The sequence below is a fragment of the Misgurnus anguillicaudatus genome, chromosome 24 (genome assembly GCF_027580225.2).
Source record: "Misgurnus anguillicaudatus chromosome 24, ASM2758022v2, whole genome shotgun sequence".
Lineage (NCBI taxonomy): Eukaryota > Metazoa > Chordata > Actinopteri > Cypriniformes > Cobitidae > Misgurnus > Misgurnus anguillicaudatus.
The window spans coordinates 39,647,129-39,659,634 of record NC_073360.2 but is presented as its reverse complement, the minus strand read 5'-3'; the positions used below and the strand labels follow the sequence as shown (position 1 = coordinate 39,659,634).

The 12,506-nt window shown below is 39.0% G+C and overlaps 1 protein-coding gene across 2 annotated transcripts in view; it reads left to right on the top strand.

Moving 5' to 3' along the window:
* grm5b (glutamate receptor, metabotropic 5b) overlaps window positions 1-12,506 on the top strand; it is a 73,857-nt gene that overhangs the window by 49,091 nt on the left and 12,260 nt on the right. For both annotated transcript variants that reach the window (XM_055197478.2, XM_055197477.2), the window contains exons 4-8: window positions 5,782-6,017; window positions 9,054-9,300; window positions 10,339-10,507; window positions 10,619-10,745; window positions 11,300-12,239. In XM_055197478.2, the coding sequence (XP_055053453.2) occupies window positions 5,782-6,017; window positions 9,054-9,300; window positions 10,339-10,507; window positions 10,619-10,745; window positions 11,300-12,239 (1,719 nt within the window). The remainder of the gene's footprint in view (window positions 1-5,781; window positions 6,018-9,053; window positions 9,301-10,338; window positions 10,508-10,618; window positions 10,746-11,299; window positions 12,240-12,506) is intronic.

The following is a 12,506-nucleotide window of genomic DNA, read 5'->3' as shown; positions in this document are numbered from 1 at the left end:
TGCTTTCATGAACGCGTCCAACCTCACCCCCAAATCCTTTTTGTCGTTTATTGGCTGGAATACTTTGTTTTGTTATGTGATGCTAGGTTTGGCCACTTGTTGATATTGCCGTTTGTGAAGCCTGGGCTGTCTACAGAGATCGTGTTTTTTACAGTTTGATCAGCGGACAGGCAGCAAGCAGATAGTGAGGAGATGTTTCCGGTATGTTACAAAAAATGTTTTATGGTCTAAAACGCTTCAATTCGCTTAGAGCGCCTTTAATATTTGACTGTTTTTTATTATTTACTATTTTTATAATTGGTATTAATATTAGTTAAACTAAGACTAATGTCTTTATGATGGCTATGGCTATGAATTTTTACAGTGAAAATGTTTTCTAAATTGAAAAGAAAAAAACAATAATTGAGAACTCCATTATGTTTCCTAAAATATCAAAATGTAATATTTGAGCAATAACACTTCCTCTGGTACACCGACACACACCAACAGTCTCAGCGTTGTCCCTCGGAATCCCCAATAAATACACCAGTGCTGTCGCCATGGTTACAGTCTCAGCCAATCATGGCGCAGCCAGCAGTGAGGTCTCCAGCACAACCGCAAAGGGTGTCAGATGAATTTACCCACAATGATGCCATCTGCACCCTCAGTGTGTGTGTGTAAGTGAGAGAGAGAGAGAGAGAGAGAGAGAGAGAGAGACAGAGAGAGAGAAAGAGCTCTTATTCTTCTAGTGTCATTACAGAGGTGACTGTGTTCTTATCTGTACTGAAGAGTGTTTTGTAGAGGGATGTGAGTTTATTTATTACCTGCGTCTGTGTTGTGGTATGAAAAATTGGACCCCGGGCAGATGTCTGATGCTGTCCTGCCCGCGGGGTGAAATTGATTGGTAGAAGCACAAAGCTGCATACATACACACCCATGCTTTGATCCAGAATCCAGTGAGAGGTTTATCCAAGAAGGTATTTTAAAGTATCATAGGCCCACACCTGATGCCAGAACAAATTCGGACAGATGCTGCGGTGTCTAAAGGGACTGTTTAAATGTGGTATTAAGATGTGTTTTGGTCAATCGGATCACAAGTGGACAAGAGAGACACATCACGTTTACACCTGGTATTTAAATCTGTCTCTTTTGCCCACTTTCGACCGCTTCTGTCCTGATTAGTAAGGGGGTGGGTTGTGGGCGAGTCCCTCTGCTGTCATTTAAATGACGTTAACTAATATTAAGTCAGAGTCTGCTGCTTGTGTTGTTAATAAACATACTGCACAGTGTTTCGTATATACTGTATGTATAGGTAAGAGCTTTTTGTGATATTTCAGAGCAATTAATCAAATAAACAAAGATAAAAGAGGCGGTTGAGTAGCCGCCGCAGTTTTATCAATGAAAGCCTAATGATCTCACTGAACACCGTGGGTTCGTGCTTGAAGTCATGTCAAGTGGAAAAACATTGTGCTCAGTACATTACATTAGATCAATAGGTGGAGAGTAGGCAGTGTTTTGTGGCTATTCGAATGCATTCGACCATATGCGCGTCTGCACCACATAGGCTATCTGGTCGAATGCGTTTTTGACTACCTCTGAATGTGCTCAACAAGCTCAAAACATTTTACACCACGTTTACACCTATATTTAGTGTCGTCCAATTGTGATCCTATTGGCCAAAATCCATTATAATACCAGGTGTAAACCACCTCTAAGGTACATTTCAGATGTACCTGACTGATCTCATGGAAAGTCATGTTGTAGTCACAAAAAATTTGATTAATTTATTTGCGTCCATGGCACAAAATTCAGCTTTTTTGTGTCTTTGAGCACCAAAGTCTTTTTTAAAGAATTTCTATAAATAGTTTTTTGTTTTCTTTCTTTTCATTTCATTTTATGTATTGTTTTTCTAATTCTTGCCCCTATTTTCTCCCCGTTATCGCTTGGGGTTGGGGTTAGAATCACTTTCTGTTACATTTTTAGACACTCTTACCCCAACTCCAGACTAGAATAGTTTTAAAAGTGGGAAAAACATGTAGAAACCAATACATAAAAGTACATCCTAACCCAAACCCCAAATGTAACCTCAACCCCAAGCGACAATAATTTCAAAATAGGAAAAAACAATACATAAAATTATATGAAAAAGAAAGTCGTGCCACGGACACAAAAAAGTATTTATTCGTGCTGAGTGACATGAAAAAGACATTCATGCTCAAAGCACGAAAAAAAAGCTGAGTTTCGTGCCATGGACACAAATAAATTAATCAAATTTTTCGTGACTATAACACGACTTGCCTTGAGATCATGTTGGGTTTATCTCATTATTATTAGATGTTAGAGTTTGCCACTGCATGAAATGGGTCTGTTAGATAAGTGAGACAAATGTGTGCTCTCTGGACTATATTTCCCTACTGAAAAATCCAGCTAAGACCAGCATAAGCTGGTTTAAGGTGGCACTAGCTGGTTTACACTGGTCCTCCCAGTCTGACAAAGCTGGTGATGCTGGTGGGTCAGCTGGTCTTCCAGCCTGACCAGCTAAGTCCAGCTTAAAAAGTGACCAAAACACAGGTAGACCAGCTTGCTACACCAGCAAAACCACCTTCCTACACCAGCTATAACCAAGCTGGAAGACCAGCTAAAACCAGCTTACCAGCTTATGACTGCATTTTTCAGGGTCGTGTAAATACTTAGTATTTTTGTTTTGTTTTCAGGTACAAATATAAAATTCTTACATCGAGATACATTTATTTGAGAAGCCAAACTACCTAAAAATATTAAGTCTTGTTTTCTGAAAAAATAAAAGATCAAAGTCAAGTAAAAAAAAATTAATTTAAAACTTGAATTAAGTTTATGTTTCTTACCCCGCTGGCAGATATGTTTTCTTGATCTGATTATAAAACTCCATATTTGACTTTTCACTTTGCTTCTCAAGTAAATGTATCTTGATTTAAGAGTATTTAGATATGTGTACTGGAAAACAAGATAAAAATACTACACTGTAAATTCTGCTGTTTTTAAACCCAATGCTGGGTATATATTGGACAGAACACACGTTGGGTTATAAATAAACCTATGCTGGCTTGTTGTTAACCCAACCATGGGTTGAAACAACCTAATGCCGCTTTAGTAACACTTTGCAGTGGGAGGGATTATAGGCATGTCGTTATATTTGTGCTGCCTACTGCTGTGACATCATACAAGTGCGAGAGTTGTTGTACATTCCTATACATTCATTTATTTCTCAGGCCGCCACAAAATTAAAATTGACCACCACAAATAGATGTTTGCACATCACGTTTATCACTACCTTACATGACAGTTTCTGTACAAACACCCTTGGCATCTGTCGGCACACTCTGCTGAGCCTCATTTAAGTCGCGTTTAAGCATGTATGTGAACGTGCACGTTGCGAATGCGCTGCCACAAACTGCAAGTTTGATAAAAACTGGTATAGTGTTCCTGATTCTCAACCTGTCGATGTTTTTCATTGCTAAAAGGGAGTTTGGGAACTTATAGCAGAGCACAGATGACAACATGTTTGCTCAAGACAGTGCATGAAGGTAAAGCTAATCTTTACATTATAGCGATGACGATGCTAGTGACGATTCTCTCAGACCAATCAGTGATCTACAGTGTTTTCGCGTCACGTTTTGGTATCAGCTCGGGTCGCTTGGAACCCCGATCGAGGTGGTACAAAAAAAAAGTATTAGGTTCTACGTACTGCACCCAGTGGAAAAGCTCACAAAAGTAAGTGGACCCAAACCAAACCGTAGGGTACTATGCAATGGAAAAGCGCCATAAGATTGCATTAAACAACCCAGCATAGGTTTATGTATTAACCCAACATATATGTACAATATTTACACTCAGCATTTACAAAAAATGCCGGGTTATTTTCAACCCGCTGGGTTGTAATTTAGCCCATGCTGGGTTGGTTCAACTAAAAATGCTGGGTTGTTTTAACCCATTGTTGGGTCAAATATAGACATTTTCTGGGTTAATTTCAATATTGAAAATAACCCATCAGAATTTTGAGTGTACATAAGCAGTGTTGGGGAAAGTTACTTTTAAAAGTAATGCATTACATTATTAAGTTACTCCCAAAAAAAGTAACTAATTGCATTACTTAGTTACTTTTCATGGAAAGTAATGCTTACGTTACTTTTAGTTACTTTTGCGTTACTTTTTCTTGGCTAAAGCTTGATCTCTTTCAGGCCTTGCAGGTGTTTTTATGACTGAAAAGTTCTGCATTCAGAAATTGCATATTTCATCACAAAAATGTTTAGCTCTGGCCTGCCATCTCAGTTTCTGACTCAAACTGTTTCCACACAGGCACAGAGAGTGCATACGTTAAGTTAAATTCAGTACATATTTTTTAATCAAATTAATTAAACTAAAAAAAGTAACTTGAGTTACTTTTTTGAAAAAGTAACTCAAATATTAATGTGTACATTTAAAAAGTAATGCGTTACTTTACTCGTTACTTCAGAAAAGTAATATTATTACGTAACTCAAGTTACTTGTAATGCGTTACCCCCAACACTGTACATAAGCAACATTTTTGCGATGTATATGTGCGATATTTCGTAATTTTTACAACATGCTAATACCAAGATTGCACAGGTGCACTTCACCGAAGTCATATTTGTGTCTATATTTTTGGCCGTCAACATGGGGATTTGAAAATAAGGGACATTTTCTGAACTCTAACACCACAACCCCCCCCCCCCCCATTTTCACTCCTACGCAAGGAAAATGATGGGTACTACTTTTATTTAGTATTTTGTTTTATTTTCAGTACCAATATCTAACAATTCTTTAAGTAATGAGCAAAATGACCTAAGAAAATGAGTCTTGTTTTTAGACAAAAAATATAACATTTAATTGAATTTGTGCTTAAAAATCTTGAAATAAGTTTACTTTTTTCTTAAATACTTAATTCAAGAATTAAGAATTGTTAGATATTTGTACTTAAAATAAAACTAAAATATTAAGTAAGAAAGTATTTTTTGTGTGAGTTTGTGTATGCTGGCGGGCGGACGTGCACACCATGTGCATGACGGTTGTAACTTGTGCGCGGCTCGTCATCCACCACCCATCCTCGGGAAGCTTTTTTCTTTCATGTTTCATTGGTGGATGTCGTTTGAGTGATATGTTACAGATATACTGCCGCCTGCTTTACCTGAGGTGAATTTAGCAAAAATCTAATACGGCCAGTGGGATTTTTTAATAGAAAGACTAAAAATACGGGACAAATACAGAAAAACTGATGGTGGGAAAAAATGGTAAAATACGGGAATATCCCGGGAAAAACTGGAGGGTTGATAGGTATGCATCTATAATACATGAACTCATCAATCACCACGGGTCCATCTGTGCGTGTCTGTGCATAGAAATAATTCAGTGCCATATGCCCTATAAAGTTCTTTCACACATACTGTATTGTATATACAGATGTACTGTAAGTGAGAGATTCACATGAAGGATTATCAGTCTTTTAAAACTATGTCTCTTGTTGTCATGGTTACTGGGGAAACTGGCGGCGCAGGCAGAGAAAAATGAGTCAGTGTGTGGGTGTTCATTTAATTGGCAATTTGTATCTACTTTGTATCAAACCATTTAATTTGTTCAAATGTATCAGTCAATGCGAGTTTCAGATGATTCCTTTGGCAAAACATATCGAGCGATTCAATCCATTGATGCCAAAAACCCACACACGCAGACAGACATTCAGACACCTAGATGCAAGCACACTGATTTTCACTTAACACATTCATTTGTTCTCTTGTCCAATCGCAGTGACGGGTGGGCGGACCGTTATGATGTCACTGACGGGTACGTGCGAGAGGCCGCCGGCGGGATAACAATAAAGCTGCAGTCGGCGGATGTGAAGTGGTTCGACGATTATTACCTGAAGCTACGACCCGACAACAACCCACGAAATCCGTGGTTCCCCGAGTTCTGGCAGCATCGCTTTCAATGCAAACTGAAAGGACATCCGCAGGAGAACCTCAAATACAACCGAACCTGCAGCAGTGAGTCACAACCCCACTAAAGCATTGCACAGACATATCTGATTGAACAGTTTTAACTCATACTAGTACTATGAGACAAACTACAATTTACTGTACCAATAGCAAAGTACCTTTAGGGAAGTTACGGCACTAGGCAGCCTTCTTTGCAACACTTCTGGGCAGTTATTTCAGTCATGCAAGACCAAAGTCCTACAGTATCTGAAAGGATTACCCTACTTTCATAAAAAAATCCTGATAATTTTCTCACCCCCATGTCATCCAAGATGATAAAAAATTACGTTTTTTAGGAAAACATTCAATGATTTTTCTTCATATAGTAAACTTTAGTGGACCTCATCAAAGCACATTCTATTCATAGCCTCAATTTTAATATTTATATATAATGGTCCCTATTTTAACAAACTAAGCGCATTGTCTAAAGCGCACTACCTAAATGGGCGTGTCTGATGCCATTTTTGCTAATTTAATGATGGGAAAAATTGTTTGTGCGTCAAGCGCATGGTCGAAAAGGGTTGTTCATATTATCCTAATGAGTAATTTGTGTGTTTTGGGCGTAACGTGCAATAAACCAACGAGAGTCTTATCTCTCATCCCCTTTAAAAGCCAGTTGCGCTGGTGCTAATCCCTATTTAGATTATGCACTTTGTAAACTGAAAAACGAAGCGGAGGAAGAAGACCACCAGTTTAGGAATAATGTTAAAAAATATAAAATATTCATTTTTTAGATTTAAACCTTTAAAAGGCGTAAAAGTAGCAGGCTTTTATTTGCTGTAAATGTATTGATATCCTACATAATCATTGTAATCTCATAAAATAATTCGCAAATATGCAAGAAAAGGTTTGTACTCAAAAAAATATAAACAAGAGATAAAGAATTTACAAACGTGTGGAGAGCCAAAGTGTTTCAGCACTCAGACAGCACCATGAGATTTTTAAAAAGCATTACTTAAAATGTTTCTCATCTCACCAGTACCGAGTCATCATATACAATAAACCCATAGGGTAGCATTTAAAAAACATTTAAAAACATATGCATTTGTTTAAAGCAAAGCATTTATTTACTTACCAGGCTGCAGGTGAAGCAGCCCTTTCCACATTATAACGTCTCATAATCGGTCCGCATTTATGTCCAAGAGACTCAAAAATAATCTTTTACAGTTTAATCCTTTAATCTTTCATATTTAAAAGTGTTTTTGTGCTGCTGCGCATTCATGTATGTGATAAGCAAACCCGTGTTGTCGTCCCGTTTATAGGGGCATATTTCTAACACACTCATTAAATAACAAAAACAATATTGTGCCATTGACTTTAGACTTTAGATCAGGTTTTTGTTGGTCAATGGCGTAGTCTATTTTAGTTGCCTCAAAATAGCAACGCGCCAACAATGCCCCAGAACACACCTCGTTTTTAGACCAGAACGCCCACGGACGCAAAACTGGGCGCAAATGCATTTGCTATTTAAACAACGTGGCGCTAAACGTGAAAATGATAATTGCGCTGGGTTGAAACTAGCAAAAGACTCTTGCGTCGGGCATTGTGCTGCATTGCGCCGCATTGCGCCAGGTGTATGATAGAGCCCCATACATTTTTTATTAGCTTGGCATCTTTTATGTATGTTAACTTTTAAACAATGTTAAAACTTATCAACAGGTAAAATAAAATAAAATCAACAAGTAAAAGAAAAAGTTTTGAGTAGACCATATAAAAAAATGTAGCCCTCCAGATTGTTTTTTCAATTGTGGTAGCCCTTGCTCACAAAATGGTTGGAGACCCCTGCTCTAAACAATCCCAACCAAGGCATAAGAGTCTTATCTAGCAAAATGTTCGTCATTTTCAACAAAAAACAAATAAATACTTTTTAACTTCAACTTCTCGTCTTGCACGAGCCGTGCATTATGTATGTAAAATTATCGCCCCAGTGTTTACAAGTGTGGAGAAAGAAGAGGGTTCAGACGTTGTTGTACATTAAATAATATTAATGTCTTTGTGTCGGTTTATTGTTTAAAATTGTCTGCAAGTGTGCGTTTCACATATGTAACCTTTCAACGTGATTACGTAATACATAAGGTCGTGCTGGCGCATCACATGGCAAGTGCAAGACGAGAAGTTGTGGTTAAAAAGTAAATTTTTATATATTTTTTTGCAAAAATTATCATCGTTTAGCTAGATAAGACCCTTATGTCTTGGTTTATGCCTCCTTTTGAAGCTGCATTGAAATTATAAACTGTTGAGGTCCACTAATGTCCACTTTATGGAGAAAAGTCCTGGACTGTTTTTCTCTAAAAACAAAGAAAACATCTTGCATAATATGTGGCTGAGTAATCCTTTAAGCTTTAATTGCGTTAAAAAGATTTTTTTTAGGTAATTTCAGCTACTGCGCATGTGCATAGGTTGTCACAAGCTCCTCCCCCAGAGAATCTTCAGTCTTTATTGATTGATGATTGGTTCTTTTTACTGAAAGGCGGGACTTCTGTCCCCAGAGCAGCCCCCTATAGTCCCTCTGTTTATAGTTATATAGCAGTGCTCAATCTTGTTACATCCAATATTTTTGCATACAATATGGTTACAAAAGACCTTCACACAGGATGATATTCTCAAACGGATAAAAAGCACAGACCACAGGAGACACATTTTTCACCAAACTGTAATGCTTGTGGATCAAGACAGCGTGTAAATAGTGAAAAATGATCTAGTAGCCAAGGACATATTTTAATACAAGGTGTATAAATGGCAATGTGTCTCACCTTACCGCTTCATAAGAGTTATAAAGACGGCTACTTTAGTGTAAATCTGACAGCGGTGTAAGTTATAGCCTCTACAGCTACGTCTAACAGAAACCCGATACATACTGTACATCTCTCTTACAGTGAAGAAATATCTGTCTCTCCACCACCATATTTAATCGCTTTTACTGCACATAAACAATTGAACACAATTACACTTCATTCAGGACAGAAAGAAAAGTATTTTATCATCAATCTCTCTCTCTCTCTCTCTCTCTCTCTCTCTCTCTCTCTCTCTCTCTCTCTCTCTCAGAGCGAGATTCTCTACGGCAGCAGTACGCTCAGGACACCAAGATGGGTTTCGTGATAAATGCAATATACAGTATGGCTCATGGGCTTCATAATATGCAGAAATCTTTGTGTCCTGGTACTGTGGGGTTGTGTGATGCCATGAGACCCATCGATGGTGCCAAACTACTCGATTTCCTCATGAAGACCAACTTTACCGGAGTGACCGGGGAAAACATTTATTTCGACGAGAACGGAGATTCACCTGGAAGGTAGCCACTAATCGCTCAATCAATCAATGAATCAGCCTTCTAGCTAATGTGTTTAGTCAGTAAATGAATGAATCAGTTCATCTATAGACTAGACTGTGCGTTAAAAAAAACAAGTGCCCATAGATATCATTGAGTGCGTTTACATGCACAGAATAAATGGATAACGAAAATCTGCTTATTATAGAAACTTGTTTTCTAATCAATAGAAAAAAGACAGTCCGTAGCAGGGCCACGGAAAAATGCGGAGATCCGTGAGAATGCCACGAAAAAATGAGCAAAAAATTTGTGAGATCAGGTTGTATTAAGGTACTCCCAAAAAAAGTAACTAATTGCGTTACTTAGTTACTTTTACTTTTTAGGTACTTTTGCGTTACTTTTTCTTGGCAGAGGCTTGATTATTTTCAGGCCTTGCAGGTGTTTTTATGACAGAAAAGTTTTGCATTCAGGAATTGCATATTTCATCACAAACATGTTAAACTCTGGCCTGCCATCTCAGTTTCTGACTCAAACTGTTCCCACACAGGCGTGTACGTATTGCGTGCATAATGTGACTACGTTTAGTTTTAATCAAATTAATTAAACTAAAAAAGTAACTTGCATTACTTTTTTGAAAAAGTAACTTAAATATTAATGTGTACATTTATAAAGTAATGCGTTACTTTACTCGTTACTTACAGAAAAGTTATATTATTACGTAATGCATTACCTACACATAATCAGTTTACTAAGCATAATCTGTACATGTAAAGGCACTCAGTGTTAAGTGATTATTTAGTTCAAAATACCATTATTTTGTGTAATAACCAGTTTGATATAAGGGTGTTATTTTGTACTAAGTTAAATGTGTGGAAAGGTTTCAATATAAATGTACAGTATATAATATTGTACCATATACAAAATATCCTTTAGTTTACTTTGTATCAATCAATTATTCAGACTGAATCAGTCAATCAATAAATCAACGAACTAGTCACCCTTCATTTCTATTTAAAACAACTATGAGACTAATGTTTGTGTTGTGCGTTTGACTGTTCGTAGCTATGTGATCAAGAATTTTAAGAAGATGGGGAAAGATTATTATGACTACAACAACGTAGGCAGCTGGGACAGCAGTGGACTGCAGATCGATGATGATGAGATCTGGCCCAACAAAGATGACATCATTAAATCTGTGTGTAGTGAACCCTGTGATAAAGGTCAAATCAAGGTTAGGTGCTACATAATGTTTAATATATTGGTTTGCATTTATTATTTATTTTTCTGTTGACCGTGACCTGATCAAAATCTCTCTCTCCATCTTCCGTCCATCTATCCGCAGGTGATTCGTAAAGGTGAGGTGAGCTGCTGTTGGACTTGTACTCCCTGTAAAGACAACGAGTTTGTTTTTGACGAGTACACCTGTCGAGCGTGTGAGATGGGATCTTGGACCACCGATGACCTCACAGGTGAGTTGCAGAAGAGACGAACCCACTGACCGATAAACACCACAGCGTTGAGATCGCCGGCCGCCTGTGGATTGATGAAACAGATGTGTCGTTGAGATCCAATAACATTTTTCATCTATTTAGTTCTGTAAATCTAAATTTGCAAAGTGCCGAAGCCCCAAACGCACACAGATCCTCTAATAGAAATATAATGCGCATTGAGGGACATCATGAGCAAATGAAATTATTTTGCAGAGTGCATGATTGTATCTCTATTAAATTTACAAGAGAGACGGGAAGAGAGATTTATTTGTCCACCACGGAGACCAAATCCATTTCAATAAATCATTTCAGTTTGCATACGGTTATTGAGCTGAGCTGAAGGTCAACAGAGCTGAACTTATCAAATCTGTCTGCCTATGGTCAATCTGTCTACCCCATCACCACCCATTCATCCCATCATATTTACAAAGAAAGCAACGTCATGCAAATACTAATATAATAGGGCTGAGCCTTAAATCTTTTTATAAATGTCTCTTTAGCAAATGTTACGAATTGTCTCTCTCTCTTGGCAGGGTGTGACCCCATCCCAGTAAAGTATTTGAGGTGGGGAGACCCCGAGCCCATCGCCGCTGTGGTCTTCGCCTGTTTGGGCCTGATGGCCACGTTTTTCGTCACCTCCATCTTCATCATCTACCGCGACACCCCGGTGGTGAAATCATCCAGTCGCGAGCTCTGCTACATCATCCTGGCGGGAATCTGTTTGGGATATCTCTGCACCTTCTGTCTTATCACCAAACCTCAAGTGATTTACTGCTACCTGCAGCGTCTTGGCATCGGCCTGTCTCCCGCCATGAGCTACTCCGCCCTCGTCACCAAGACCAATCGCATCGCTCGAATTCTGGCTGGAAGCAAGAAGAAAATATGCACCAAGAAACCTCGTTTCATGAGCGCCTGCGCCCAGCTGGTCATCGCCTTCCTCCTGATCCTCCTGCAGCTGGGCATCATCGTGGCGCTTTTCGTAATGGAGCCTCCCGACGTCATCCACGACTACCCGTCCATCCGAGAGGTCAACCTGATCTGTAACACCACTAATCTGGGTGTGGTGGCGCCGCTGGGGTACAACGGTCTGCTTATCATGAGCTGCACCTTCTACGCGTTCAAGACGCGCAACGTTCCGGCGAATTTCAACGAGGCGAAGTACATCGCCTTTACCATGTACACCACTTGCATCATCTGGCTGGCGTTCGTGCCCATTTACTTCGGTTCGAACTACAAGACCATCACGATGTGTTTCTCTGTCAGTCTGAGCGCCACCGTCGCTCTGGGCTGCATGTTTGTGCCGAAGGTTTACATCATCCTCGCTAAGCCAGAGAGAAACGTACGAAGCGCCTTCACGACGTCGACAGTGGTACGCATGCATGTCGGGGATGGAAAATCGTCATCCGCAGCCAGCCGTTCCAGCAGCCTGGTCAACCTCTGGAAAAGACGAGGCTCATCCGGAGAGACGCTCAGGTGTGTGTTCAGTACCAGATTTTTGTTTTCCCAAAAATAGCCTTAAAGGAATAGTTCACCCAAAAATGCATAGTTCCCCCTTAAAGGGACACTCCACTTTTTTTGAAAATATGCTCATTTTCCAGCTCCCCTAGAGTTAATGAATCCATTCAGCTGATCACCGGGTCTGGCTCTAGCACTTTTAGCATAGCTTAGCATAATCCATTGAATCTGATTAGACCATTAGCATCGTGCTAAAAAATAACCAAAGAGTTTGGATATTTTTCC